Here is a 23,231-nt window from a genome sequence, read left to right on the forward strand (position 1 = left end):
TATATGAGAAATATTCTAACCATAAAAAGATTAAATAAAAGTAATCTCACAAACAGACGTGGCTTGATGTAGTTCATCAAATTATAAAATTATTTTTATTGTAAAATAAATCTAACGAATAAGATGAAACCACGTCAGTTTGTAAGATTATTTTTATACGTGTAATTCTTTTGTAGATGTACCAATACTAGATATATATATATATATATATATATATATATATAGTGATAGTGATGACACCAATAATTAAGTTTATTATTATAATAAAATATGGTACTAAAAAGTTGTTCGTAAACCAAATTAAGATGCCCTCATACTCGACGTATATAAGTCCTAATTTATGTAACTTTGCTTTTTTAAAAATGATTTTTCTAGTATACAATTTTGCTTTTAAAAGATTATTTAATTAGGATTTGCTCAAACAATTTCCTTTAGCGTCTAAAGTTAAAAATTAAGTCCTATACATACATACATATATATATATATATAATTAAGTCACTCTCGCCTTTTCTTTTGTTTTTTTGTTAAATGATTGTCGCATGCAATAATAATATTCCCAAAAACGACACAAACGTACGTTGGTATGCTGATCATGAGAGAATATATATTTATATATATATTTATGTATATATATATGAACTACTAGTAATGCTAGCCGATCACCCGTGAACACACACATGGAACCATTTAAGTTTGCAATATAGGACAACGGAGATATGAACAAGAAGGTAAAGTTCGTTGAATAAGACGTACGGATATATCGACATTGTCTTTGTATACGGCCAGGAATTATTTAAGCAATTTCCACAGAATATATATTATATAGATGCCCTTATAAATGCTTGCCTTCTTTAATTTGGAAGTAATTATATATGAAGAACTAAAATGTGCTTTTTTCAAGAGAAGTATTAACGGTCGATGTCGATTATATATGATCAATTAAGTAATTAGCACAAGAAAAATATTGTAATTAATTTCGATCAAAATTGTCTCTCGCACATCCGCTTCTTCAGTCGGACAATCGAACTCAGCTAACAACGTGCATGGAGACATATATATATATATATATATATATATATATCAGCATATCTACTTGTTAATGAAGCTTGGTCCTCATTCATACCCTTTTTTCTAGGGAATTGGGTGCTCTCTCTCTCTCTCTCTCACATATAATCATAACATGGACTGTCAAAGTTGCAGTCAGATCCGGTGCTGCTTGAAGCTAGCTAGAGTACTCACTGCATAATTAAAGCAGAGATGAGAAAATTTTCTTCTTCAGGATATAATATTACCATCATTTTCCATTAAATCCATCGAAAGCCGGTACATATGTATAAAATTAATAACTACCATGCACATACAAACACTGCAACATACTTTTAACACAATGATTTGTACCTAAAACCATTTAGTAAGGACGTTCGCCGTCGTTATTTCCCGGAGGATCGTAGTTGCAGGTCACAAATATCCCACCACTGTTACACCTGACCCTGGCGCAGCCGAGATGCGTTGTGTCGCGCCAGACAATCTGAGTGTAGTGTCTGCACTCATCGCCAACACACGAGTTGGTCTCATAGTCATAGTATTGCTTCTCATCTACCCACATCTTCACTGCCTCTATTGCGGTAAAGCGACTCCAGCCAGCAGCAATGTTTTCCGAATAGGGTCCCATGGAATGCTCCAAGTTGCAGTCCCTCCTCTCACGAGCATAGTTTTGTGCATAGGCTGCAAGGGTATCGTCCCAAGAAATAGGACCAACACCAACTTCATCACGCGCAGCATTGTGTGCATCCACAAAGTCTTGGTCGGAGTTTTGAGCTAGGGCAAGATCATGAGTTAGGGTTAACCCCGCGAAGCATATGGCTAGCATAAACTTGCTTAGCCCCATTTTCAAGGCACAGGCAGGCATGCAGTTGATAGATTCTTTATTCTTATAAGTGACAATGCGGCATGCATCATGATATGGTTTAGGTGTTTTTATAGGCAAGCTAGGGAACGTTCTCTCTCTACTGCAGGTAAAAAGTATATGGTCGGCAATTTATTATTTGGGGAGTTCACATGCACAACATAATAAACAAAAGATCGAGGGGGCCCGCGGGGTGGTTTATTTCGTTTTCCGTTAAGAAAATGACATGAATCGGAATTCACATGCACAACATAAGGATATGTCTTATAATTAATGGTCCCATTCCAAATCATGGAACCAACGTATTAGCTATAGCGTGCATGATCTATATGTGCGCAATTGCAACAAAAAGTAGGGCTTGCCTGCATCCACGTGAGTTGAACATGCAGTGATCATCATGTGTTTGGCTTGTATTCATGCAAACACATCAACGTCTCTTGATAGGAAGGTATCAAATGAGAGAAATAAATGCATAAATAAATCTTATAATACTTTTCATATAATATTAATTAATAAAATTATACTAGCAATAATAGATATTGTAAAATTCATTTCGTATATTTATCTAATTTTTCTCTCTGGAAATTCTCAAATTATATATATACCCAAATTTCAGAGAATGTTTTTCCGTAAAGAAATTATTGTTCAATATATTTCAGCCGTGAATCTACAGTCAGACTTGTCACAGTACTGAAGTCATGTGAACATGTAGGGGCCCATCATTCACGGATTCCACCATGAGTTTAGGCGCCATGTTAGCTTTAAAACTTAGAGATATGTTAATTTATTGCCTATCTTAGAAGAAGTGCTGAGCCCATGCTTCATATTCAAACACAAGGAGAATTGGGCTTCTTGCAAAGACCGAAAAGATTAATATCACTTAATCTGGGGCCCAAGTCTTAAGTCCACCCCCAACTCACGTGTCTTTGGGCCCAATGATAAGGTTCTAATCATTTGAGAGAAACCATGATTCTTTTTCATATAATTAATAGGAAAAAGCTAAAAGCATTTGATTTGGTGGATGAATCCGAGTACGAATCTACTTGGCTCGTTAAATGAAACGGTTCGTTTTGCTTATGGAAGTTGATTGAGTTTTGGGCGGGAAGGGTATAAAAATGAAACAGGATCTAAGCAGGATCTGATAGGACGAAAGGGAGAAGTGTAAGTTTAACAAAAATGAAACGGTTCGTTTTGGAGGGTGGGAAGCTGAAACGATGTGTTTCATTCGACTGAGCCTTCCTTCTCCTGTTCTTCGCGTTTCCTTCTCTCTCTCCATTCTCCCCATCGATTCTCGTTCTCTCCTCCACTTAAATCCATCCCGCTCCCATTTTTTGTTTTGAACCCTAACCCTAAGTCGTCGTCCTCTTCTTCTTTTGTTTAACCCCCATTTTTTGTTCCAAACCCTAACTCTAACCTCCTACAAGTCCCAGATTCACTCTCCCTCTTCTTCGTGATTTGTTGTCCAGTCCGTCAAGTCCAACGTTTATTCGTTCTCAATCATCAGTATCTCCTTCTCTCTCTCTCTTTGTGATTTTCAATCAATTTAGGTTGATTAAGTTTGTATTGTGGATATATTTTGATTTTGTTGTTTGCAAAAGTTAGGTTTTGAATTTAGGTTTTGGATCTGTTATGTAAAACTTAGGTTTTTAACTTCTAGTTTTGAGATGAATACCATATTAAGAATTTGCTTGTCTTGGTACAAGGTTTTTGTTTCTTATTTACTGAAAAAATTAGAAATTGTTTATCAGTCTCATTTGTCTAGCCATAGTTAAAATGTTAACTGCATCAAGCATAACCTTAAAACATTTTAGAATATGAACTCGTAAAGCTCCAAAGGTGCACAAATTGAGCTCTTATCTTTGGTTTGAACTTGTCTTAATCCCAAAACGTGTCCACTGGTATGGTAGATGATGCTACAATGTTGTTTGCATTATATTAGACTATGCTGGCCTGTTTTTCTTGGATCAGATTAGGTCGTATCTCTCGCTATGGATCTTTTTGAACTGTTACAAAGGTCAATTCAACTAAAAGCATAGTGAGAATTTTAAAAAATGGTTCTGAGTTGCCTAATGTGTGCATTTGGTTGGTAGAGATTTTTGGAATTCTTTGGTTGATTTGTTTATATAGTTTATGGGCTATAGATTGGTAACATGTTTGTTGAAGAAAAGGTGTAGTGTATGTTGACATTGTTTGGGTTTGAAATAACTGTGCTAAAAATTATCTTTTAGTGTAAATAGTGTAAATGAATAAAGGTAGTGGATGTTGGGGTAATATTAGGGGTTTGGTCCATTGTAAATGGCTGAGAAAGGTTTGGTTCAGTACTAAATGGAAGGACTTTTCAGTGAAAGAAAGAGTAATCTTTTTCACTTGTGTTTTTGTTGAAATAGAATATATATATATATATATATTTGAAATTTGTTTCTTATTTTGACTACAAGAGGATTGCTTTGATAAATTATGTTGCAAACCAGGGCTTAAATTGGAAATAGTGATCAGGTGATGCATATTTGATCATTAAGTTTATGGGATAATGTGGTGATTTCAATTCTCAATCTCGTTTGCTTCATAAGGGAATTTGGTAGCAAGGATTTCTTTCAGTTTTCATTGCTTTGCCAAATACTAATGTATTTGGGAGATCAATTGTAAATTCATTTCATCCTTGCCCCCAACACCCCCCCCCCCCCCCCCCTTCTCCCAAAATAAAGTTAAATCTAAAATAGATAATAAAAAAAAAAATTGCCCACTCACTCAAAAAATTAGATGTAGTTGTTGTAATTTCTTATGACAAGATGTCATCGTCATTTCTTCATATTCTCTTGTTAATCGTACTTCAAGGAATAACCCAATGTGCACTTATGGGAAGCCCACTTCACTTAAAACATCGAATACGCTAAGAAATCCTGAACGATCATTCTTTGGGTGTCCAAAGTATAATACAGAGGTAGAAACAATCTTCATTACTTTGACGTGCATTTGAGTTCGTACAAAATTTTGATATTTTACATACCCGTCTTTTGTTTGTTTATAATTAGGGGTTAACATACTACACTTATTTCAAATGGGCAGATAACAGTGAAGAAAGAGAAAAAGAATTTGTGAAGATATAAATTGAATTATTAAGGAATGAGGAAGAGTTTCAAAAAAAAGAGAAATAGATTGTAAAGAGGGCTTTGGGAGTCCACAGTGACCAAATCGATATTCAAAGGCAACAAGCAGATATCCAGCATGAACGCACACTTCTTCATATCTATTGGGTGATTTTTATATTAATTTCATTATACGTAATACGATCACAGTGAATCCCCATTGAACGGAAACCTTGTAGTCTCAACCAACCTATCGCTCACTTTGTTCTAATGGACGTGATCTTTGTGTTTAGTATATTAACATGTTGGATATATTTAGCATATTAATATGTAATAGACGTAGTGTTTGTATTGAAATATGTTTGTAATTTTAGTGCTCCAAAAAGCAGCCTTTTGTTTCCAAGATTCAAGTTTGTTGAGTGTTGCAAATACCACAAATCCTGATTATATTTTAATTTTACTTTGTGGGGTCTTATTTTTGTGGGACATGAGCAAATACAACAATTATGCCAAATATGTCATGAGTAACTAATTAATCAATTAATTTGGAGGTTGGTGATCTGGCTCATGACATGATGGTCTAGTTCGAGAGATCGTTGAAGTTTGTTGAGTGTAATTAAAGTTGGCATATATATAATAGCCAATGTGGAAATTACATGTAAATTACAACGTTGTCTCTCGATGATCTGCCTGCATGCATCTGAAAGACAGACTCGGTCATGCACATATATATAACAAAGCTAGCTAATTACTTCGACCCGGCCCCAAGCTTAAGAGATCATGTCATATATATATATATATAGAAGCATCGATCTAATATATACTTACAAACTCTCAGAAAGTGATCAAAGAAAGAAATGTCAATCATGAATATCAATACTTACAAATTCTTTAGTAATTGTCCTTGGATTGATATTGTCTCCATGCCACTCTACATCACAAATAATGATTTTCTCCCTTTTCTCCATAAATGCCCAAAAAACAGTACAAATATATATAATCAAATCATGGATGGACTGGTCACTTTGCAAAGTGATCTAAAAGTCATCTTCAGCATTTGGAGAGGAATCATGAAGCCTTCAAAAGCCATGCATGATCCTCTAAGTCCATCTCATGTAGTACTACCTACAAATGGAAGTTCTATTGTCTCCTCCACAAATGTCCGACTTCCTTCTTCAATCAATAATTTTTGTCCTTAAAGGAGACATTCTCAATGTCTCATTGGCCATTCTTCCTCTTTTTATTTTTAAGGTACGTACTTTTATTGCGTTAAGAATGAAGTACAAAAGGTACTGGAATATTAGACTTTTATGGGTGAAACGAGCAGCAGCATAAATGTGATTTATCCACCACAGGATTAGATCCCACCATTTGCAGGTTTGTAACCAGGGAGCATAACCAGAGCACCTACGAACCATTAAGAACATCAACTAACTAAAATTTTGCCCTCTCTCTATTTCATAATGTCAGGTATGCACTTATTGGTAGGATTAATGGTTAAGAACAAACTCATTGGAGGAAATGAAAGCACCTACCAGAGACATCACTAAGGATCGGAGTTCACTTGAGTGGAGGAGCCGCGGAAAAGTGCAGCCAACCTTCAGGATCTGAAGCTTTAGAGGTGGGTCGCACACTAAGGAGACTGGCCAATCTGCAACGGAGGGACGAACAAAAAAGCACCACCCACAAAAAACAAAAATGGGGTGGGAAGATAGGATTTGGGAGAGGGGAGACGAAAATAGATTTGGGAAGTAGCCGGTGGTCGTCTTCTTCTTCTTCTTCTCTTTATGTTTTTCTCTTCTTTTCTTTTTTTAAATAAAAAAAATGCTGACAACAGCAGGCCATGTCAGCTTCGTGTGCAGATTCGTCTGCCAAATTATCTATACCTAGACAAACTATAATTAATATACAAAATTGTCCATCCTCGAGGTATTTCATAAGATGGTTTTATTAGTAAAGTAAATGAATGAAAACTAAGACGAATGGAATGTTTAATTTATTTATGTTTTAAATAAAAAATTTATCAATTCACAGGTTAGGAGGTAATACCCAAGAAACTTACCAATAAATCAATTGGTGTTCCATAAAAGAATTCTATCTACTCAAAAGCTGTATATGATGGGATTTTTTTAAAAAGGAAATATTCAGTTATTTCAAACATATTGAATTGAGGACAAGATGGGATGGACCTACAATTAGGCTATTCCGCACATACAACATAGATATTCTTTTGATTCTTAGTTTTTGCTATATATTAATATTTCTTTTTCGAGAGGGATTGGACATTCTTTTAAGAGTCGGCTACTCTACCGCTTGAGTAGTTAGCTATATTTGACCGATTATTTTTTAATTTTTTTTTATATATATTTTTAATATATTTAAATATTTTAAAAAACTAAAAAAAATTAATATATTTAAAATCACTTTTTTAATTATTAAATAAAAAAAAAAAGCAGCCACTTTGAAAGGTAAAAGTAGGAAGTAAAGTAATATTTCTCTCCTTTAAAAAAGAAATATTCAGTTTTTTCAAACATGTTGAATTGAATACAAGATGGGATGGACTTAAAAATTTTTTTTGAGTTTATTTTTTTAAATTTTTTTAAATTTTTTATTCATTATTTATATAATAAATATTTAATAAAAAAAATAATAATAAAAATTAAAAATAATGTAAAGTGTAGAGGTTGTATAAATGGTAAGAGGTTGAGTAGATTTTTTGCCTATATATTAGGCTATTCCTCACATATATACAACGTAGCGCTTTTGATTCTCTGCGAGAGCAACTACAGTTGGTGATTAGTGTCAATTTACACTAACAAATCAGAATCTGTCACCCAGGAGATGCAATAAATTTCAACATAGACTCGTACACAGGTGATTTTTTTTTTACACTTCGATCTTACCCCCACCCTCCGTCGCTCCCTCCCTCCCCCCACCCCGTGACCTGCTCAAATCTCCGATTGTTGCTCCCCTCAAGGACCGAGAGAGATGTGGCCATCGACGAGAGGAAGAAAGATAGATTTGGGATGGTTCTCTGGTACGGCCTGGGCTGAGAAATGATTTGGCGAGCTTCATGGAAGAAGAGGAGAGGCCCGAGGTGAAACAAATGAAGAGCTCGCTAGTGCTACTGCCGTTTGTGCTTGTCATGCGATGGGGTCTCTCTGACTCCATTCTCTGTTTTTCTTTTTTTTTTTTTTTTTTTTTTGGTATTTGTTCAATTTGTGTGAGCCATTGACGGTGGAAAATGTGAGACTTTGCGTTGGGATAGTCAATATAAACTGGAGAGTATTGGGTGGAGAAGATCTTTGTTTGTGGGCGGTATGTTTTGGGGCCGTGGTCGCAAAGGTACAGACTGCAGAGAGAGTGAGGGTGACGAAATGCTCTTTGTCCTTCGCAAAATTTAACCCAGTGATCGTAGGGTCAGGCTCTTTGTTCTTCTATACTTTGCATCAGTTTCCTCCATTCTGCACAGCACCAAATGATACCCTGCCCCCAAGATCACATTAGTCTCATCTTTACTTAATGGCCCTTAATGGCCCAGAAGCCTTCATGCTCTTGATTTGAACATGGTTTAAGCATTAATGGCCTTCTGAATTTCTTCAACATGTATTATTTATTGCCGACGAAAATGGCTGAAGGGGAGAAGGATGACTTCGGTGGGAGGAGAAAGCTTCTAGGGAGAAGAGGAAAGAGAGAAGAGAGGAAGAAAAAGGGTGAGGGAGTTTAACTGGATGCACACCCACCGTAAGTACCATAAATCTACTATGTGTTGGGTTTTTACTGCTGGGTGTAAATGAGAAATACGCACCTGACCGTTTTGAAGGTTTTCCCACTGCGATCAATATTTCTTTTTCTTAGACCTTGAATAGTGGGGTGGGTGTGGTGGGTGGTGAGGGTATTGGGCAATTGTCTAACTTGTCTTGCTAGTCATAGGGCCGGGTCATCCCTGCATTTACTAATGCTTACAGACGTATAATGTCAGTTTGTAAGTATATTCTGTAGAATCTATTTATAAATCTAACACTTTTTAAATAGAGCATGAAGATGTCATGACATGAGGACTGTATTCTTGATTGCAGCCGAAGCCAACGTATCTGTTATCATACTCATGGCTCCACCGACTGGACAAACAATTTCCCAAACCACGGGTACCAGGTAATAATTTACATGAATGGATTTCAGTTGGGACCATCTAGCTAGAAAAGTTGACAAAATCTGGAAAGTGTTTTGGCTGACACTGGAAATTACATAAGATATTGCATCCAAAATCTTCAAGAGAAGCTAGCTACCAAAATGGTAACCAGACGCAGTACCTTGGTGTTCTCTTTACTTGCATTTCTTCATGTGATTCCTAGTCCCTTAAAGACCATGCACGTGCTGAGTTTCACAGTTAATATGTAGCAGCAATGGTCTGCTCGATCTGATCTTGCCTGCCAAGTCTAGAGGACATGCGCATTGATTTTACATTCCCATTTCCATTGATAATATATATATATATATATTAATATACAGGACATCTTTTTGTAACAGTTTTCTCTCTGTTTGTGTTTGGTTTGAACATAAAAAAATAAAAAAGCACTGCTGATGCTGAAACGTACGCGGATTTCAACTGGGATGAACTTGGATTTGATATAGTTCCAACGGATTACATGTACGTCATGAAATCCTCTGAAGGAGAGAGTTTTACTCAAGGGAACGTAACTCCCTTTGGAAACATTGAGATGAGCCCGTATGCTGGAATCTTAAACTATGGACAGGTGAGCACCTGCATGCATTCTATATATGATCACTGTTCTAATAAGATCAAACTATATCTTGCCCAATTCTACAACTTGGTCTGTAACTTTCTAGCAAATGAAGTGGTAGTGACAGCTAGAAATCCTTAGTATTTCCGGAACTAAAACATACTAGGTGCATGGTTGGTGTCTTTAGGGATTGATTGAAGGTCTGAAGGCATACCGAAAGGAAGATGGTCGTGTTTTGCTGTTTCGACCAGAACAAAATGCTCAGCGGTTGAAGATCGGTGCAGAGAGAATGTGCATGTCATCGCCATCTGTTGAGCAATTTGTTGAAGCTGTAAAGCAAACAGTCAGGGCCAACAAGCATTGGGTATATATACCAGCCTCGCCTCTCATCCTTCCTTTTTATTTCTTGTTTCGTGCAAACTTTTCAATGTTACGAAGTTTTTGTTGGATGAAACAGGTACCTCCCCAAGGGAAAGGGTCGCTCTATGTCAGGCCATTGCTCATTGGAAGTGGACCTGTTTTGGGTTTGTGTCCGGCACCGGAATACACATTCCTCGTATATGCTTCTCCCGTTGGCAATTATCATAAGGTGGGGTCATTATTCCCTATATATGTTTATCGTGCCTTTTCTGAATACAACAAAGGTATACCATATAACCATAATTTCCATGAGCTTATTTGATCAAATGTCAGGGTAGTGTCTGTCCAAGGTGCATCATTTGAGTCAGACACTTTTGCATATTCATCATCGTGTTAATACGCAGTTTAGATCTTGTCATTCCTAATCACAGTGACGTATTTTGATGCATGCACTTGCACACGCCTAGACACCCTTCACATTTCTCATTTTTTAAACCCACAACCATGCTCATTAAAGAGAAAGGAGGATACCGATCTCAGTACTGCATGAGTTCTCTTCTGTGTAATAGGGTCCCTTAAACTTGGTTGTTGAGGATAAGCTCCATCGTGCTACTCCGGGTGGAACTGGAGACATCAAGACCGTCGCCAACTACTCACCGGTACGCTGTTACTTCAAAAATCCTGGCGCCTTCTGTGTAGTTAGTCATGCCTGCATACGATCCAGATCATGTCTTTTATGCAGAAGAGTTGTAATTCTGTAGGTTTGCAAAGCACTAACTGAAGCAAGGGCCAAAGGATTCTCTGATGTCCTATTCCTAGATGCAGTAACCAAAAAATATATCGAGGAGGTTTCGACATGTAATATTTTTATTGTCAAGGTACGACGGATTCTTGTTCTTATTCTTTTGTCCTTTAATAACCTCCAATTTTTGCCACTACACATGAATTCTTTTCTGACAAAAAGTCCGAGTAATCATGTCCTGCTTAGTCATTTGAAATATAATTTATAATGAATTCAACTTTTCAGTGATCTAATTATCTGAATACTTTCCATCTTAGATTTGCATTCTCTCTGTGTGTTGTAGGATGATGTGATTTCAACCCCAGCAACAGTTGGAACAATTCTGCCCGGAATGACTCGAAAAAGCATCATTGAGATTGCCCTTGATTTTGGCTACCAGGTGATTATTCTTCAATTATGATGTGCCAATTGATCATTTTGCGATGACTAATGATACATGTATAACCTTTTTTACAACTCTTTATACAACCATATTTTAAATTGGGGATGTTTATGTGAAACGATGCTACTTTTATAAATTATTTTACAAAAATGCCTCTGATATAAAACAAGATTGTGTAAATGATTGTAAAAAAAGTTGTGCGGGTATCATTTTCCTAGAGGTTACCGTTGTATTCTAATTTCTAAGGTCTCTACCAGGTGTCCCTCTCTGAGACATTGGTTTTTGTGATCAGATTGAAGGTATTTTGCAGGCAATTTGATTAACAAGAGTTGATTAAGAATTTGCCAATTTGATCAGGTTGAGGAACGTACAATCCCAATGGAGGATTTGCTTGAAGCTGATGAAGTTTTCTGTACAGGGACGGCTGTGGTTGTAAGTCCCGTTGGTTGTATAACCTACCAGGATAAAAGGTGCTTACACTACCGATTTAGTTCATTTTTAGGTTTATAGAATGGTTTCAGACCGATTGGTCATGTGCATGCAGGGTTGAATACAAAACTGGAGCTGAAACGGTGTCTCAGAAACTGTACGTAATGTTAACAGGAATTCAAACAGGCCGTATTGAGGACAAGTTAGGATGGACTGTTGAAGTTGTTTGAGCCTCTTCCCTCGCATCTACAGCAAAACTTTGTTTTGCCTTTTTTTCTTTAGACTGTTGTCTAGAATATTGCTTTTTTTTTTAAAAGATGTTTTGTCTACCTCACGCAAAATAAAAGCGATCGATCCGTTGCAAGTTTCTGAATTTCCTGGCGATTTGTGAAAAGATTATATAGACCACCTTGTTGAAGAAACAGCATTGGGGAAAAAACAATCAGGAGAATTTTCTCCACAAAAAAAAAACCAAAATCAGGAGAATTTTCTCCACAAAAACCAGACCAAAATTGTTACAAGTAGGGGTTTTTCCTTTTTTTTCCTGAACCAAAAAGGATACCACCGAAACACAGTAACAAACACATCCATTCCCAAGGAATTCTATATTTGTACAAAAACTAGTGCATGACCCAGAGAGAATGCAAACTCAAAATGAATAAAATTAACATATCAATCTCTAAACTTAATATTGTTCAGATGCTTCATGAACAGGTCATTCCAAGTATCAGTAATTCCTGGTAAGCACCAGTGCATACAATCATCATGTTTTTTTCCGCCAGATGTGGATGGATGGGCATCTGCTCTAACTTCACTCATGTGTGTTATGTCCAAAATATGGAAACCAGACCTTTTAAGGGCTTTCTTTAGGTGGCGATTCACTAGACGTGCCTCCACATTTGTTCCATTATTCTTGAGAGAGAAGAGTCCTTCCACCTGAAAAGGTAAACCAGATTTCAATCCTTAATGTTGTCTTGCAAAAGAGAAACAACAGAAGCTAGAAATGACTTAATAGACTAGTTAAACACAAAAGAATGCAAGTTCCATGTGATCCACCTGCTCTGGCGACAAAGGCTGTAGCCGCTGACAAGTACCACCTTGGTTCCAGTCACCTCCCTCAAAATGTCTAGGTGATTGTGTACGAAAGAATTTGATAGCTCCAGGTCGCAAATTTTTGTCTATGAATAGGACCTATCATGAAAGCACATGCACCAGTTGAGCAACTAATTACAGAATTACACAAGATGTGCAAATTTATATAACATCTGATTGCAGCATGGACCATCTCGGTCTTGCCTTCACGGATAAAATTTTAGGTCCAAAATTTGTCCCCTGTAGTGTTACCAATGGGTGGGACTTTCACACCACTAGTTGCTACAAAAACTACGCAATGCACGCATGCAATATTATATATGTGCAAGCCTGCAGAAAGTATAAAGTTGAAGTATGGTTGGACCAACCATTTTGTGTAAGCCTATATCTTCTCCGCAAATTCGCAATTGCATAGAATTAAATTAAAGAAATATTCAATCCTGTACCATGTGCTTTAAAACCATATCCAGGCCAACATCAGGTGGTATTGGAGGTATGATAGGGAGACCCTTCTTGAAGAAAAGCATGGGTGACTTCACAGGGTCAAATTTTGAAGGAGCCCACCACCTATTAACAAGAACCAAAAAAGGCCAAATAAAGGATCAGTTATGTCTTCTCGCTCAGAAAATTGTTCCCATAGTCAAAAGCAACAAATATAAGGACAGCATAAATCATAAGGGGAAGAGTCAACAGCACCACAGACTGGCACTGTGATCCTGCAATGGAAAATTTTAATGTTCATATGGCCAGTAGTTATCAATACCCTAGGATATTTGGAGGACATAAATTTACCAGTGTCCTGTGTTAAAAATTAGAATATCATGGAAGGCTGGTGCCCCTGCCCACGTGCCTTCTGGAACATCAACATCGACTCTAAAACCCTCTTTAAATCCAAGAGATTCCAACATACCACCATTAGCATTAGCTGACCACCTGCATGAAACAGAACCACAGCAAGCTAAATTACCCAAAACTGTAGAATATAATGTGCACAAAAACAACTAAACAACTAAACAACTAAGTAAAAGAAACAAACTATTCTGTTTAACACCTTTTAATTCACGAATACCTAGGCAATCTTGTGCATGCGAGACAACCCCCCCCCCCCCAGAAAAGGAAAAAAAGTAAATGAATAACTGCAGTAACTGCACGGTCTGTAACTTCAAATATAATATATGTTTAGGCGTGACAAGAAGTTAGTCGAACGCCCACATTGCAAGCGACTAACCAAGCATCGCTTTCATCACCTTCTTCGCCACCAAAGATAAAATGATAAAATCTAAGTTAACCTACTCATTGTTGCCAAGTGCATTCCTGTATAAGTATAACTATTACTTTATTGAGTGTTTGAGAATAAAGTTTCGACTAATCCCGAGATTGCAAGGACAGTTGGCTGGGAGTTTTCTACAAGAGCATATCAAGTAATTTATGGGAAAATTCCCCAAAATTCCTATTTCAGGCCACTCAATAACATGCCTTTTTCTAGAAGTTGTTTATACCTCCCTATATGGGTCTGGTAATTAGGGAAATGAAATAAAACACAATCATTTGTGCCTTCACATTCATAAAAGCTTTTATTCATGTCATTGTGAAGCACTTCAGGCAATCAGAGACCTTACCTACCGTAGCTAGCCAAAAGATTTGTGCGGTGATATGCGATGGTAAGATTATAGTGAAGAAAAGTAAATCCACGATCAGCACCAGCTGGCCGCCACTTCTTCACTTCACTGGAAACACGTTTCAGAGTGCAGAACAGAGAAACGAACATGTTTCTATTTAAGGAATCCCCAACAAACCCTGCACTGTTAAACTTTCTTAAGTTCCACCAAGTAGCATGATGACTCGGGTTTTCAGGGCAACGCTACAGAAATTACTGCTTAACTGGAGAGAGAGAGTACCGATGTTGGTGTTCCTGTACTTCTCAAGAAAGTAAACGGGATCGAACAGCGGGAGGTCACAGCGACGGGGCTTCCACCGCCACTTGGTGAGTTCCCAACCGTTGGATTTGTTGTTGGAAATGCAATTCCAGCCCTTGAATATCTCCTTGCACGAGCCATCATACCTCGCCGGCCTCGGCTCGTGGTCGTAGATCCACACCCCGTCCGAGTAGTCGCAGGATCCACTCGGGGCCACATTCGGATCGGTTACAGGGTTTTGTCCGAATTGGAAGCTCTGGTGGGAGAGTAAAGGATTGGAGGAGGTTTTCCTGGAGAGAGAGAGGACGAGGAAGATGGAAGCGAAGCAGAGAAGAGAGAGGAGAGGGAAGAGAGGGATTTTCTTTACGTGGTTATGGTGGTGGTCGTCTCGTGCGGCCATGGCGGACAGAAGTGATGGAAGTTGGCGCACATTAGCGCGCAAGAACCTAAATAGATCTGAGGTGTTCGTTAAGATACGCGGGTGAATTTGTGGTTTTACTCACTGGGGTGTACTTTTGTATAATTATCTTGGCTTGCACGTTTCGGCATAACTATCTCGGATGTAATTGAGGGAGAAATCAATGATAGATCAGAATGTTTGAGATTTACCTTTAGGAAGCTGATTCGAGAGAGAAGAAAGATGTTGTCTTCTCTTTTTCTAGTTTTATTTGTGGATTGGTGATTCGTTATTTTTATCTTTTTTATTGAAATATAGACATATTTAAATATTAAGATAAAAAAGCAAAAATAACAACTCACATGTGATTTAAGTAAAAGTGTGTAATGTAAAAATTCTATATATAATTTTTCTTCAAATTAAATCATGTAATAATTATTTCAATTACTTTCAAATATCTTAGAATCTAATGTTCAGGATTCAATCCTCGTATGCTAATCTTTTTTAAACAATAATTACTTTAGATTTTTGGAGAAACTGCCTTGAATTCAGATCATTGTCAAGCAATTTCCAAGTTTGATTAGCTTCTCTTATTTTCTGACATTGACATTATAGAAAATAATTGTCACACGAATTACCATTGCTAATGACCAGTCATTTCCGCTTTTTTTTTTAAGAAAAAAAATATATGTAAAACTAATTATTAACTAAAAATGTTATAACCACCAACAGATCTCGTAAAAATAAATTTATAAAATACAAAATAACATAACTTCATATAATTTATAATAAAAATAACTTTATTATTAAAAGCAATGACCTTACATTTTATCCCCCAGTAACAGTGGCCCAACTAAAAGGGAAGCTTCAAAACTCTTACAACCTGTGACTAAACCCATCCTGGGCTCCATGTTCATCTCTGACACAGCAGCCTTCAGCTCCTTTCCACACACTTTCTGGCAAGAACCAAAGGATGTGTGGTGAAATAGTCGGGAAAAGGCATACCCATTGTAAAAGTCATTAAATAATCGTTTGAGCTGGCCTCAAAGGATATAACAGGTTTTTTGAGACTTGATAAAAAAAAGGATTGCCAATGTTACGAGGTAAGTAACAGGTTGTGGTTTTATAATTATGTATAATCTTATAATTATATCATGATTACGAAACAAAAGCGAGTTCATACAGCTGATACATTTATCATTGGAAATACTACAAACCAGTGTCAGGGAGCTAAAACCTTTTTCTGAGAATACATAATGGTGGAAGCCATAACATACTTTCATCAATAAATACATTGGTTATTAGATCTATTGTCTCATGGTTGGAAGACAAAATTAGGCTCTGTAATTCCCACAGAATAAAAGCTTACCCTTTGGGTGCTGAAAATGCTTGCAAAATGCCTTGGTCCCACAAGCTAGAAAGTGAAGATGCAATGCTTTTATTGTCTATGATTTGAGGTGGAATACTTGGCAGGCTGGCTTGTACAACCTTTTGGTTGAAGCCTGTTCAAACTTCTTTAAGGCAGCTTCATTCTCCTCTAACCTGTTCTGAACGAAGTACCTTATCCACCAAGACGAGCTTCGCAGTTTTGCCTTCGCAAAATGAACAATTTTCATGTCATCTTTAGCAGGTCAATGCTGTAAATCTTCTTAACACGAGCTACAAAGTAATAACAAGCACATAACAAAGGCACAGAATTTTTTTTAATGAGTAACAAAGGCACAGACATTAATGTAGAATTTATAGACATCTTTGAAAAACACCATTCAAATAGTCCCAGATCTTAATGGCATTTTGACATATCAAGCATTTTTTATCAACATTGATGCTTTTCTCTATTTCCAAATCCTATCCAAAATATGTAATCACTTAGTTTTCTGTATTCTAGCAAAGAAAGTATCCAACTCTCACGTATCAAAATTGAATTATATTACCTTAATTTAGATCAACATTTAGTGCACTGAATTGTAGAAGAAGAAATGGCTTCAAAACTTTTTTTTAATGAGGTACTATCAACTCAAACACAACGGTGATACTTTTTCAAAATCACCTCACAAATGATACAGTTTTCCAAATCCATGACCTCAACCAAACCCAATCCACATGTTGTCAAGGTAAATTGCACAAAAAATGACTAAAGAACAATTAGAACCCTACTAAACTAATCACTTACTGGACGGCCAAATTTGGATAACTCTGCAACTTTAGCTCTTTGCTGACCTGGATAGCCTACAGACAGAAAATACAAACCAATAAAATATCAAACATTAATCATTATCATGTTAAATAAAATTCAGAGTGATGAAAAAAAACAGCATCACTATGTTGAGGATTGTGTTTGGGGGCCTCCATCTATTGTACTATGTCAATTCCTTTTGCTATTCAAAGAATAGTACTGGCTAGCTCACTGATTATAAACGGAGAGACCAAGAAGGGAAAGAAGGTACAATGTTAAATTTAATTTGCTCCTGAAAACCAGAATCATAAGCTAAAAGAAAACAATATAAGGGAAACTCCAGAACGGTACGATGCATTCAAACCATATCCTGAAAACTGAAAGTAAATTAATAAGCTAAAAAAATATAAAAAGGGTAGGAAGTGTGAAAAAATTTACCCCACATTTTTAGAGTGGGGGGTAGAGAGAGGCCTACCCATAAGAAATTCAAATATACCCAATACAAAAACCTGAACCAATCCAATGGATGCTGTTTGAGAAAGAACTGATCTAAGTAATCAAGCGACCCCAATCTGTAGGGAGGGGACAGAGAGATTACTGTTGTGGCTAAACAAGGATTGCATTCTGGTAAGGGTAAAAATGGCAAAGCATAGCATGTTGTCATTGTTTACACAGTTTACTTCTTCAGAATAACCATAGTGATAGTGAGCATATCATAAAGATCATTTGCTGCTTTTAAACAGATGTAGGTAACAACTGAGGAAGAAGACTCCGCGAATATGGCATATACTTTACTTTTCATAAAGTTCATTTGCTGAGAGTAAGAATGAGATGACAAGTAAGCACTAGCAAAAAAAATTTCACTAATTGTTCTCTTCCATAGTTTCACGACAAACGAACTAACTTAGAATATCAGCCATCATCTAAGAAAACCTAGTCCTATTGGTCACATAAAGTCAACAGAACCAGGCTCCATTTTGTTGTCAACTTCTAGTTCATTTTAAGTTTCCGATAAGCACAACATTTTTTACAATATAAAGCACATGAGCCTTTCAAGGAATTACCAGCAAATATAACCACACCATCCGCAGATACCCTTGTCAGCTCTGGAAGGGTCTTGTTGAGGTACTTTGGGGACAAGTAATTCAGTGCATCTGACACTATAACAAGAGAAAATGATTTTTCCCTGTAGGGAAGAGGAAACTTGATATCAGCCACACGGACTATGCCTTTACGCACAAGACTCTTGCAGTTAGCATCACTATCATCCAGTTCATACGGTTCAACACCCCATGCTTCAGAATCCTCTTCTTTCAATAATTTTGATACCACTGAACAGGTATCCGGGCCCACATGTAACACTTTGCGCATGCTGTCACCATAAGCTTTTTTTAGAATAGGTAATGCTCTTGGAACTTCTAATGTGCATGAAACACCACCTGCATATTCGTACATGGAACTTATTAGATTAAAAAATGTTCATCCATCCATCTCTTGAAATTTGCATTGCCAGAAGTACTACACCCTAAGTTAAGTACTAGAGATGATAGTTTCTTGGCATGAGATAAATCATGTTTAACATATAAGATTGACAGACTTTAAAATTACTCACTAAATTGTCTGCCACAAACTACATAAAGCTAGTAAACAAAGGGTTAACAAACCACATATGGTTTTTTTCTGTTCTGACTCAATAAGCTTAGAATTTCACTCTATATACATTACATTAGAAACAGGGAATTTACTATAATTAAAATTGTGCAGGTATATCCAACTTCTAAGAATGACTAAAAATTCCAAGTAAGCACATGATTCTTAACCGCAGATTGGGATTAAGCAAGGGTAAGAGACTCCTCCAAGTAAAATGAACCCATTTTCCCTTTCAAAAAGAAATAGAAAACTCTAACGAGTCAACCTTTAAGATTACTAGCGAGAGAAGGGGAGGAGAGAGAGATCAAAAATCCAGGAGAAACGTGCAGTGTTCCGGCATAATACATACCTCAGAATAGCATTGTAATAATAGGAACCATAGAGTGGAAAATAGAAATTTCATAAGCTCGAGGAAAGTGAGAAACTGCAAAAGTTGATGAGTTATTGTTTTAAAAGTTGGCAGATTCATTTGATGAAGTTTGGATGGTTATTGAGGAGTTGATTAACACCATGGACATTCCATGTATCCTAATCTTTCAAATAAAAGCACAGGTAATAATTAGCAAATTCAATCCAGTAAACACAAAACAATGCATATAATCTACATAACGAATATACTAAACTGTCTCATTGACTATGCAAAATCATTGAAATATAGAAAAAAATTTAACAATGTCATCAGTATTAACCTTCAATTTCACTCAGAGTGTGTATATCTCTGCTTGGTCTACCTGTCATGCAAACCACAGCAAAGTGAACAAAAGACATACCATAGAAAGTAAAACTGAACCTAGGATACAAAAAGCAAAGTAGATTATCAAAATAAGTTCATGAACATTCTTTCCTTTTCTTTTTTTTTTAGTTATTCTATTATTTTTTCCCAAGTGGGAAGTGTGAGCTGCTAGTTCCATTGGTTATCAGAATAAGTTCAAGGCTTCAAGCTCATGGCAAGAGTTGACCCAGAGCCCGCAGTTATATCTCCAACTGCCTTAACCATTTGTTGGTTTATTAAGAAAACAGGCAAGGAGGAATTCATGAGCCCTCTCTGTTTCCAGTATTCAAGTGCATAGACCAACTACAAACCTGAACCACTGTAGGAATAACCAATAAGAATGATTGCGCCCTGAAATTTTTATAGAACAATTATATTAATAATCTTCATAAAGAAAGTGGCTATGGCTAGAATACTTAATTCAAGCATGTCAAGAACAAGCAGTTATCACCAAGAACCATAAAAAGACAGATCTAATCAGCTATATTTGCTCAATAACCAATGAATAGCATTTGTATATCACTTATTGCTAGACTTTAATGATGCAGAGGAAAAAAATAATAATGGGAGACCATGATGGCAATGAAAGTACCATGACCACTAGCCCAATAGATAGTAAGGGTGATGAGCGTGATTTGGATTGCACTACACCAATAAACGGGATGCTTCCATCGTCAGCAATGCGTCGTGCAGGATTTACTGGTCTCCTTGACATGATTATATAACAGTTACAAACCTGCAAAACCTCACATCATAAGTTTAATAGAACTTTCAATAATGGCATTCCCAATTTGAGAAGGCCTCTCCTTTAATGTTTCTTGAGTGTTTTATTCTCATTAACATAAAGAGTAATGCTACAAACCACACTCTCATCCCACTTTCATCCTATTATATAAAATATGACACTTTTATCACCCTTAGATCATCTTCCTACTCGAACAAGAAGTCCTATAGTTTACAACTCTTCTTTATATAGTAATTCAACCTATTGCTCCGCGTCCCCCCATCAGTTTACTATGAAGAGAAGAATCAAAAGGATCGAACTACCTACTCATTATTCGGAGGTAAATCATAGAACACCAAAAGCTGTGGTATCTTATGGACCTAACATAGGTCACATCCCTCACAACATAAGATTGAAAGATCTAAACGGGATGAAAGTAGGATGACCATATAAAAGGTTGATGAACTATATCACCTCATCATAGCGGGATGGAAGTAGGATGGAAGTGCAGTCTGTAGAGCTTTTTTAACAAAAAATACTTCTTATAATCCCATCTCCTTGATGCTAACCTTTGCATAAGATATAAAAAAAGGCCAGACATGGCTTCGTGGCTTATCTTACTAAGAAAAAGTTCCTAACCATATTTCAAATGCTAGAAGGATACATACAGAACAACTGCAAGAATAAATTATCAGTTACTGAAATTTCTGCAAATAAGCACCAATCAGGAAGTCACGCTATCATTTCCCTTTAAATATTTAAAAGTGGCAACATCCACATAGCTTCTTCCTAAAAACTAGAAGTTTGAAACATCTTATGCATGTATGTGAGTGCACGCATCTCTGTGTGTTAAATACATGCCATACACATCCAAAATGGTAAGCATGGTTTTTTTTCATCTTTCTATATTTCTTTTTTTATCAATATGTTATATATGCAGCAAGTGGGTAGATAGAGAAATTGGTTGTATTCTTTCAGTCTTTTAAATGTTCACCTATAGACATAAAATGATGCTTAATTGTTTTGATCAGTAAACAAATTTTTATTGATATATTGATAGGCATGGTCCAAGTACATGGGACACATACAAGAACAACACCTACGCATGAGTGTCTAGTGATACAAGCAAGTCATGGATATTCAGGCCATTCAGTTCTTTCTGTTGAAATTACCATACTATTTCTTATGATACCTAATCATATATTCCAGGACTATCGGTATCGAAGCCCCACCACGCTAAGTTATATTGATACTTGGAACGATGATGCCATGCCCACTATCTCGGCATTAAAGTAAAAGGAGATAACAACAAATCAACTCGTTATAAAGTAATCAATAATCTGCTGGTCATTAACGTAACAGCATCCAACGCAATCTTCACAAAAATCTAACTCAAATCTTCGCAATGCAAAGCAACCGAACGCTCGTAGCCAAGATACTTAACATCCATTTAACTTAGTCAAACGCTACAAGCGCAATGCATAAACCACCATCCACTAGCAATTCTCTTCACCATTTCTTACAATAGAGATGATATTGACTTCTTCCTCATTTATTTATCTTTCCCACAAAAACTTCTGTTATTCAACAAAACCATTTCTCCAATTGGAAACTCTTGTACCTCGAGAGCCAGAATTGGAACACCCAGATACCAACAACGACTAGAACAACGAGAACTCAAATGGTGCACAAATTAAAAAAATTAAAATAATCAACCTCTGGGCAAGCGCGCAAAAGATGCACAGCAATACATACATCCAAACAGATCCAGAAAACATACTCTGAAAGCTCTGGAAAATTAAAAATTTAGGAGAGAAGATTTACCTGGGACTAATAAGAACGCGCGGCTTAGTCGGAGAGATCTCTTAGAGCAAGATCTAGATCTGTGCCTGCCTGCTTGGCCTAAATACAGAGGAGCAGGGAGCTGTGTGAAAATTTAATAACTTTTTAACTTCAGATTAATTAATAAATATAAAATGAGACTTTCGGGGGCTTTTCTTTTTCTTTGTTTAATTGATGGCGTTTGAGAAAGTTGCATTTATTTCCGTGGGAAATCAAAAGATTCTGTGTCAGCGGCGATGGGGTTTATCGTGGGTGATAAGCACCACCCTTTGCAAGTTAGAATTCGGGTCATGGTATTGGCCTAACCTCAGCCACTTCTCGCGCGGTTTTATTGTCAACCTCTGTATACTGTTATGAATGGTTCAATTATCGATGTATTTTTTTTTTTGAACAAAAAAAATAAAAATTTCTTTGTGTGACTTTCATATTTTATTATTTTTTTCAAAATACTTACATATTCTATAACTATAAATATCATTTATCAAATAAAAATATTGTTAGCAGTTTTTTAGAATTATAATATTTTAATTTTTAATGTTATTTATCTGCCAAAATCATTACATATGACTATTATTACAAATAATGGTATGACTCTAATGTCGTTCAAAATATATTTTTTTTAGATTTTAAAATGGATAAATGCATCACATAGATCCACACTCTTCATTAATAGCATAAATATTATGTAATTTACATGATTTATCTATTTTTTTCTTAATTATAAAAAATGATTTAAACAAAAAATTAGTAGTAATCTCAATTCTTTATCATAATCATTGTATGTGAATCATTCTTGTGTAGTAGGTTTGGGTACTAAGAGTATCAAGTATTATCATAATATTTCACTAATATTTCTTATTTTATTATTACTTTTCACATACTTTTTACTAGGATTGTACACCGATGGGTTCGACATTAGTTTCGGTGCAAAATCGATACACCACCGACGTCT

At 36.3% G+C, this 23,231-nt stretch overlaps 4 protein-coding genes across 11 annotated transcripts; 1 reads left to right on the plus strand and 3 right to left on the minus strand.

The window, feature by feature from the left end:
* Positions 1-1,252: 1,252 nt before the first annotated feature.
* LOC109020654 (basic form of pathogenesis-related protein 1-like) lies at positions 1,253-1,963 on the minus strand. The gene has a single exon (XM_019003164.2). It carries the CDS (start codon positions 1,907-1,909, stop codon positions 1,409-1,411), a length of 501 nt encoding a protein of 166 aa, XP_018858709.1. The 5' UTR covers positions 1,910-1,963; the 3' UTR covers positions 1,253-1,408.
* Positions 1,964-7,748: 5,785 nt separating this feature from the next.
* On the plus strand, positions 7,749-12,134 carry LOC109010637 (branched-chain-amino-acid aminotransferase 2, chloroplastic-like). 5 transcript variants are annotated; one of them, XM_018991524.2, is made up of 10 exons: positions 7,749-7,866; positions 9,072-9,147; positions 9,569-9,749; positions 9,925-10,101; positions 10,195-10,326; positions 10,667-10,756; positions 10,859-10,975; positions 11,183-11,278; positions 11,639-11,751; positions 11,826-12,134. In XM_018991524.2, the coding sequence occupies exons 2-10, from the start codon at positions 9,101-9,103 to the stop codon at positions 11,938-11,940; spliced, it is 1,068 nt and encodes a 355-aa protein (XP_018847069.2). In that variant the 5' UTR covers positions 7,749-7,866; positions 9,072-9,100; the 3' UTR covers positions 11,941-12,134. The 5 variants fall into 5 exon arrangements, with proteins under 5 accessions (XP_018847069.2, XP_018847066.2, XP_018847067.2 ...); XM_018991521.2 differs by lacking the exon at positions 7,749-7,866 and adding an exon at positions 7,907-8,147; XM_018991522.2 differs by lacking the exon at positions 7,749-7,866 and adding an exon at positions 8,182-8,736.
* Positions 12,135-12,269: 135 nt separating this feature from the next.
* LOC109010636 (protein trichome birefringence-like 13) lies at positions 12,270-15,370 on the minus strand. Of its 2 annotated transcripts, none has more exons than XM_018991518.2 (6): positions 14,685-15,370; positions 14,422-14,604; positions 13,595-13,735; positions 13,249-13,369; positions 12,767-12,901; positions 12,270-12,646 (listed from the first exon to the last, which is right to left on the minus strand). In XM_018991518.2, the coding sequence occupies exons 1-6, from the start codon at positions 15,116-15,118 to the stop codon at positions 12,383-12,385; spliced, it is 1,278 nt and encodes a 425-aa protein (XP_018847063.2). In that variant the 5' UTR covers positions 15,119-15,370; the 3' UTR covers positions 12,270-12,382. The 2 variants fall into 2 exon arrangements, with proteins under 2 accessions (XP_018847063.2, XP_018847064.2); XM_018991519.2 differs by having other exon boundaries at positions 14,422-14,599; positions 14,701-15,369.
* Positions 15,371-15,944: 574 nt separating this feature from the next.
* Positions 15,945-22,582, minus strand: LOC109010638 (probable pectin methylesterase CGR2). Of its 3 annotated transcripts, none has more exons than XR_004798003.1 (8): positions 22,262-22,562; positions 20,306-20,449; positions 20,025-20,064; positions 19,631-19,672; positions 18,356-18,730; positions 17,289-17,344; positions 16,485-16,707; positions 15,945-16,067 (listed from the first exon to the last, which is right to left on the minus strand). XR_004798003.1 is itself a non-coding variant. In XM_018991525.2 (7 exons), the coding sequence occupies exons 2-7, from the start codon at positions 20,426-20,428 to the stop codon at positions 16,561-16,563; spliced, it is 783 nt and encodes a 260-aa protein (XP_018847070.1). In that variant the 5' UTR covers positions 20,429-20,449; positions 22,262-22,582; the 3' UTR covers positions 16,274-16,560. The 3 variants fall into 3 exon arrangements, 1 of the variants encoding a protein (XP_018847070.1); XR_001999229.2 differs by having other exon boundaries at positions 15,945-16,071; XM_018991525.2 differs by lacking the exon at positions 15,945-16,067 and having other exon boundaries at positions 16,274-16,707; positions 22,262-22,582.
* Positions 22,583-23,231: the final 649 nt, after the last annotated feature.

Source organism: Juglans regia, chromosome 13, assembly GCF_001411555.2.
Source record: "Juglans regia cultivar Chandler chromosome 13, Walnut 2.0, whole genome shotgun sequence".
Classification (NCBI taxonomy): domain Eukaryota; kingdom Viridiplantae; phylum Streptophyta; class Magnoliopsida; order Fagales; family Juglandaceae; genus Juglans; species Juglans regia.

What these genes read in the sequence shown, in the direction of transcription:
- LOC109020654 (XM_019003164.2), bottom strand. Translation starts at nt 1,909, where the DNA reads ATGCCTGCCTGTGCCTTGAAAATGGGGCTAAGCAAGTTTATGCTAGCC.
- LOC109010638 (XM_018991525.2), bottom strand. Translation starts at nt 20,428, where the DNA reads ATGTCAAGGAGACCAGTAAATCCTGCACGACGCATTGCTGACGATGGA. An exon ending in CTATTGGGCTAGTGGTCATG is followed by an intron (nt 20,065 to 20,305) that starts GTACTTTCATTG and finishes TAAAAATTTCAG; the next exon opens with GGCGCAATCATTCTTATTGG. An exon ending in TGGTGTGGTTATATTTGCTG is followed by an intron (nt 17,345 to 18,355) that starts GTAATTCCTTGA and finishes TTCTGTCTGTAG; the next exon opens with GCTATCCAGGTCAGCAAAGA.
- LOC109010636 (XM_018991518.2), bottom strand. Translation starts at nt 15,118, where the DNA reads ATGGCCGCACGAGACGACCACCACCATAACCACGTAAAGAAAATCCCT. An exon ending in ATTTTTAACACAGGACACTG is followed by an intron (nt 13,370 to 13,594) that starts GTAAATTTATGT and finishes TCTTGTTAATAG; the next exon opens with GTGGTGGGCTCCTTCAAAAT. An exon ending in ATATGGTTTTAAAGCACATG is followed by an intron (nt 12,902 to 13,248) that starts GTACAGGATTGA and finishes CTTTCATGATAG; the next exon opens with GTCCTATTCATAGACAAAAA.
- LOC109010637 (XM_018991521.2), top strand. Translation starts at nt 8,066, where the DNA reads ATGGAAGAAGAGGAGAGGCCCGAGGTGAAACAAATGAAGAGCTCGCTA. An exon ending in CCGTCGCCAACTACTCACCG is followed by an intron (nt 10,757 to 10,858) that starts GTACGCTGTTAC and finishes GTAATTCTGTAG; the next exon opens with GTTTGCAAAGCACTAACTGA. An exon ending in GTAATATTTTTATTGTCAAG is followed by an intron (nt 10,976 to 11,182) that starts GTACGACGGATT and finishes TGTGTGTTGTAG; the next exon opens with GATGATGTGATTTCAACCCC.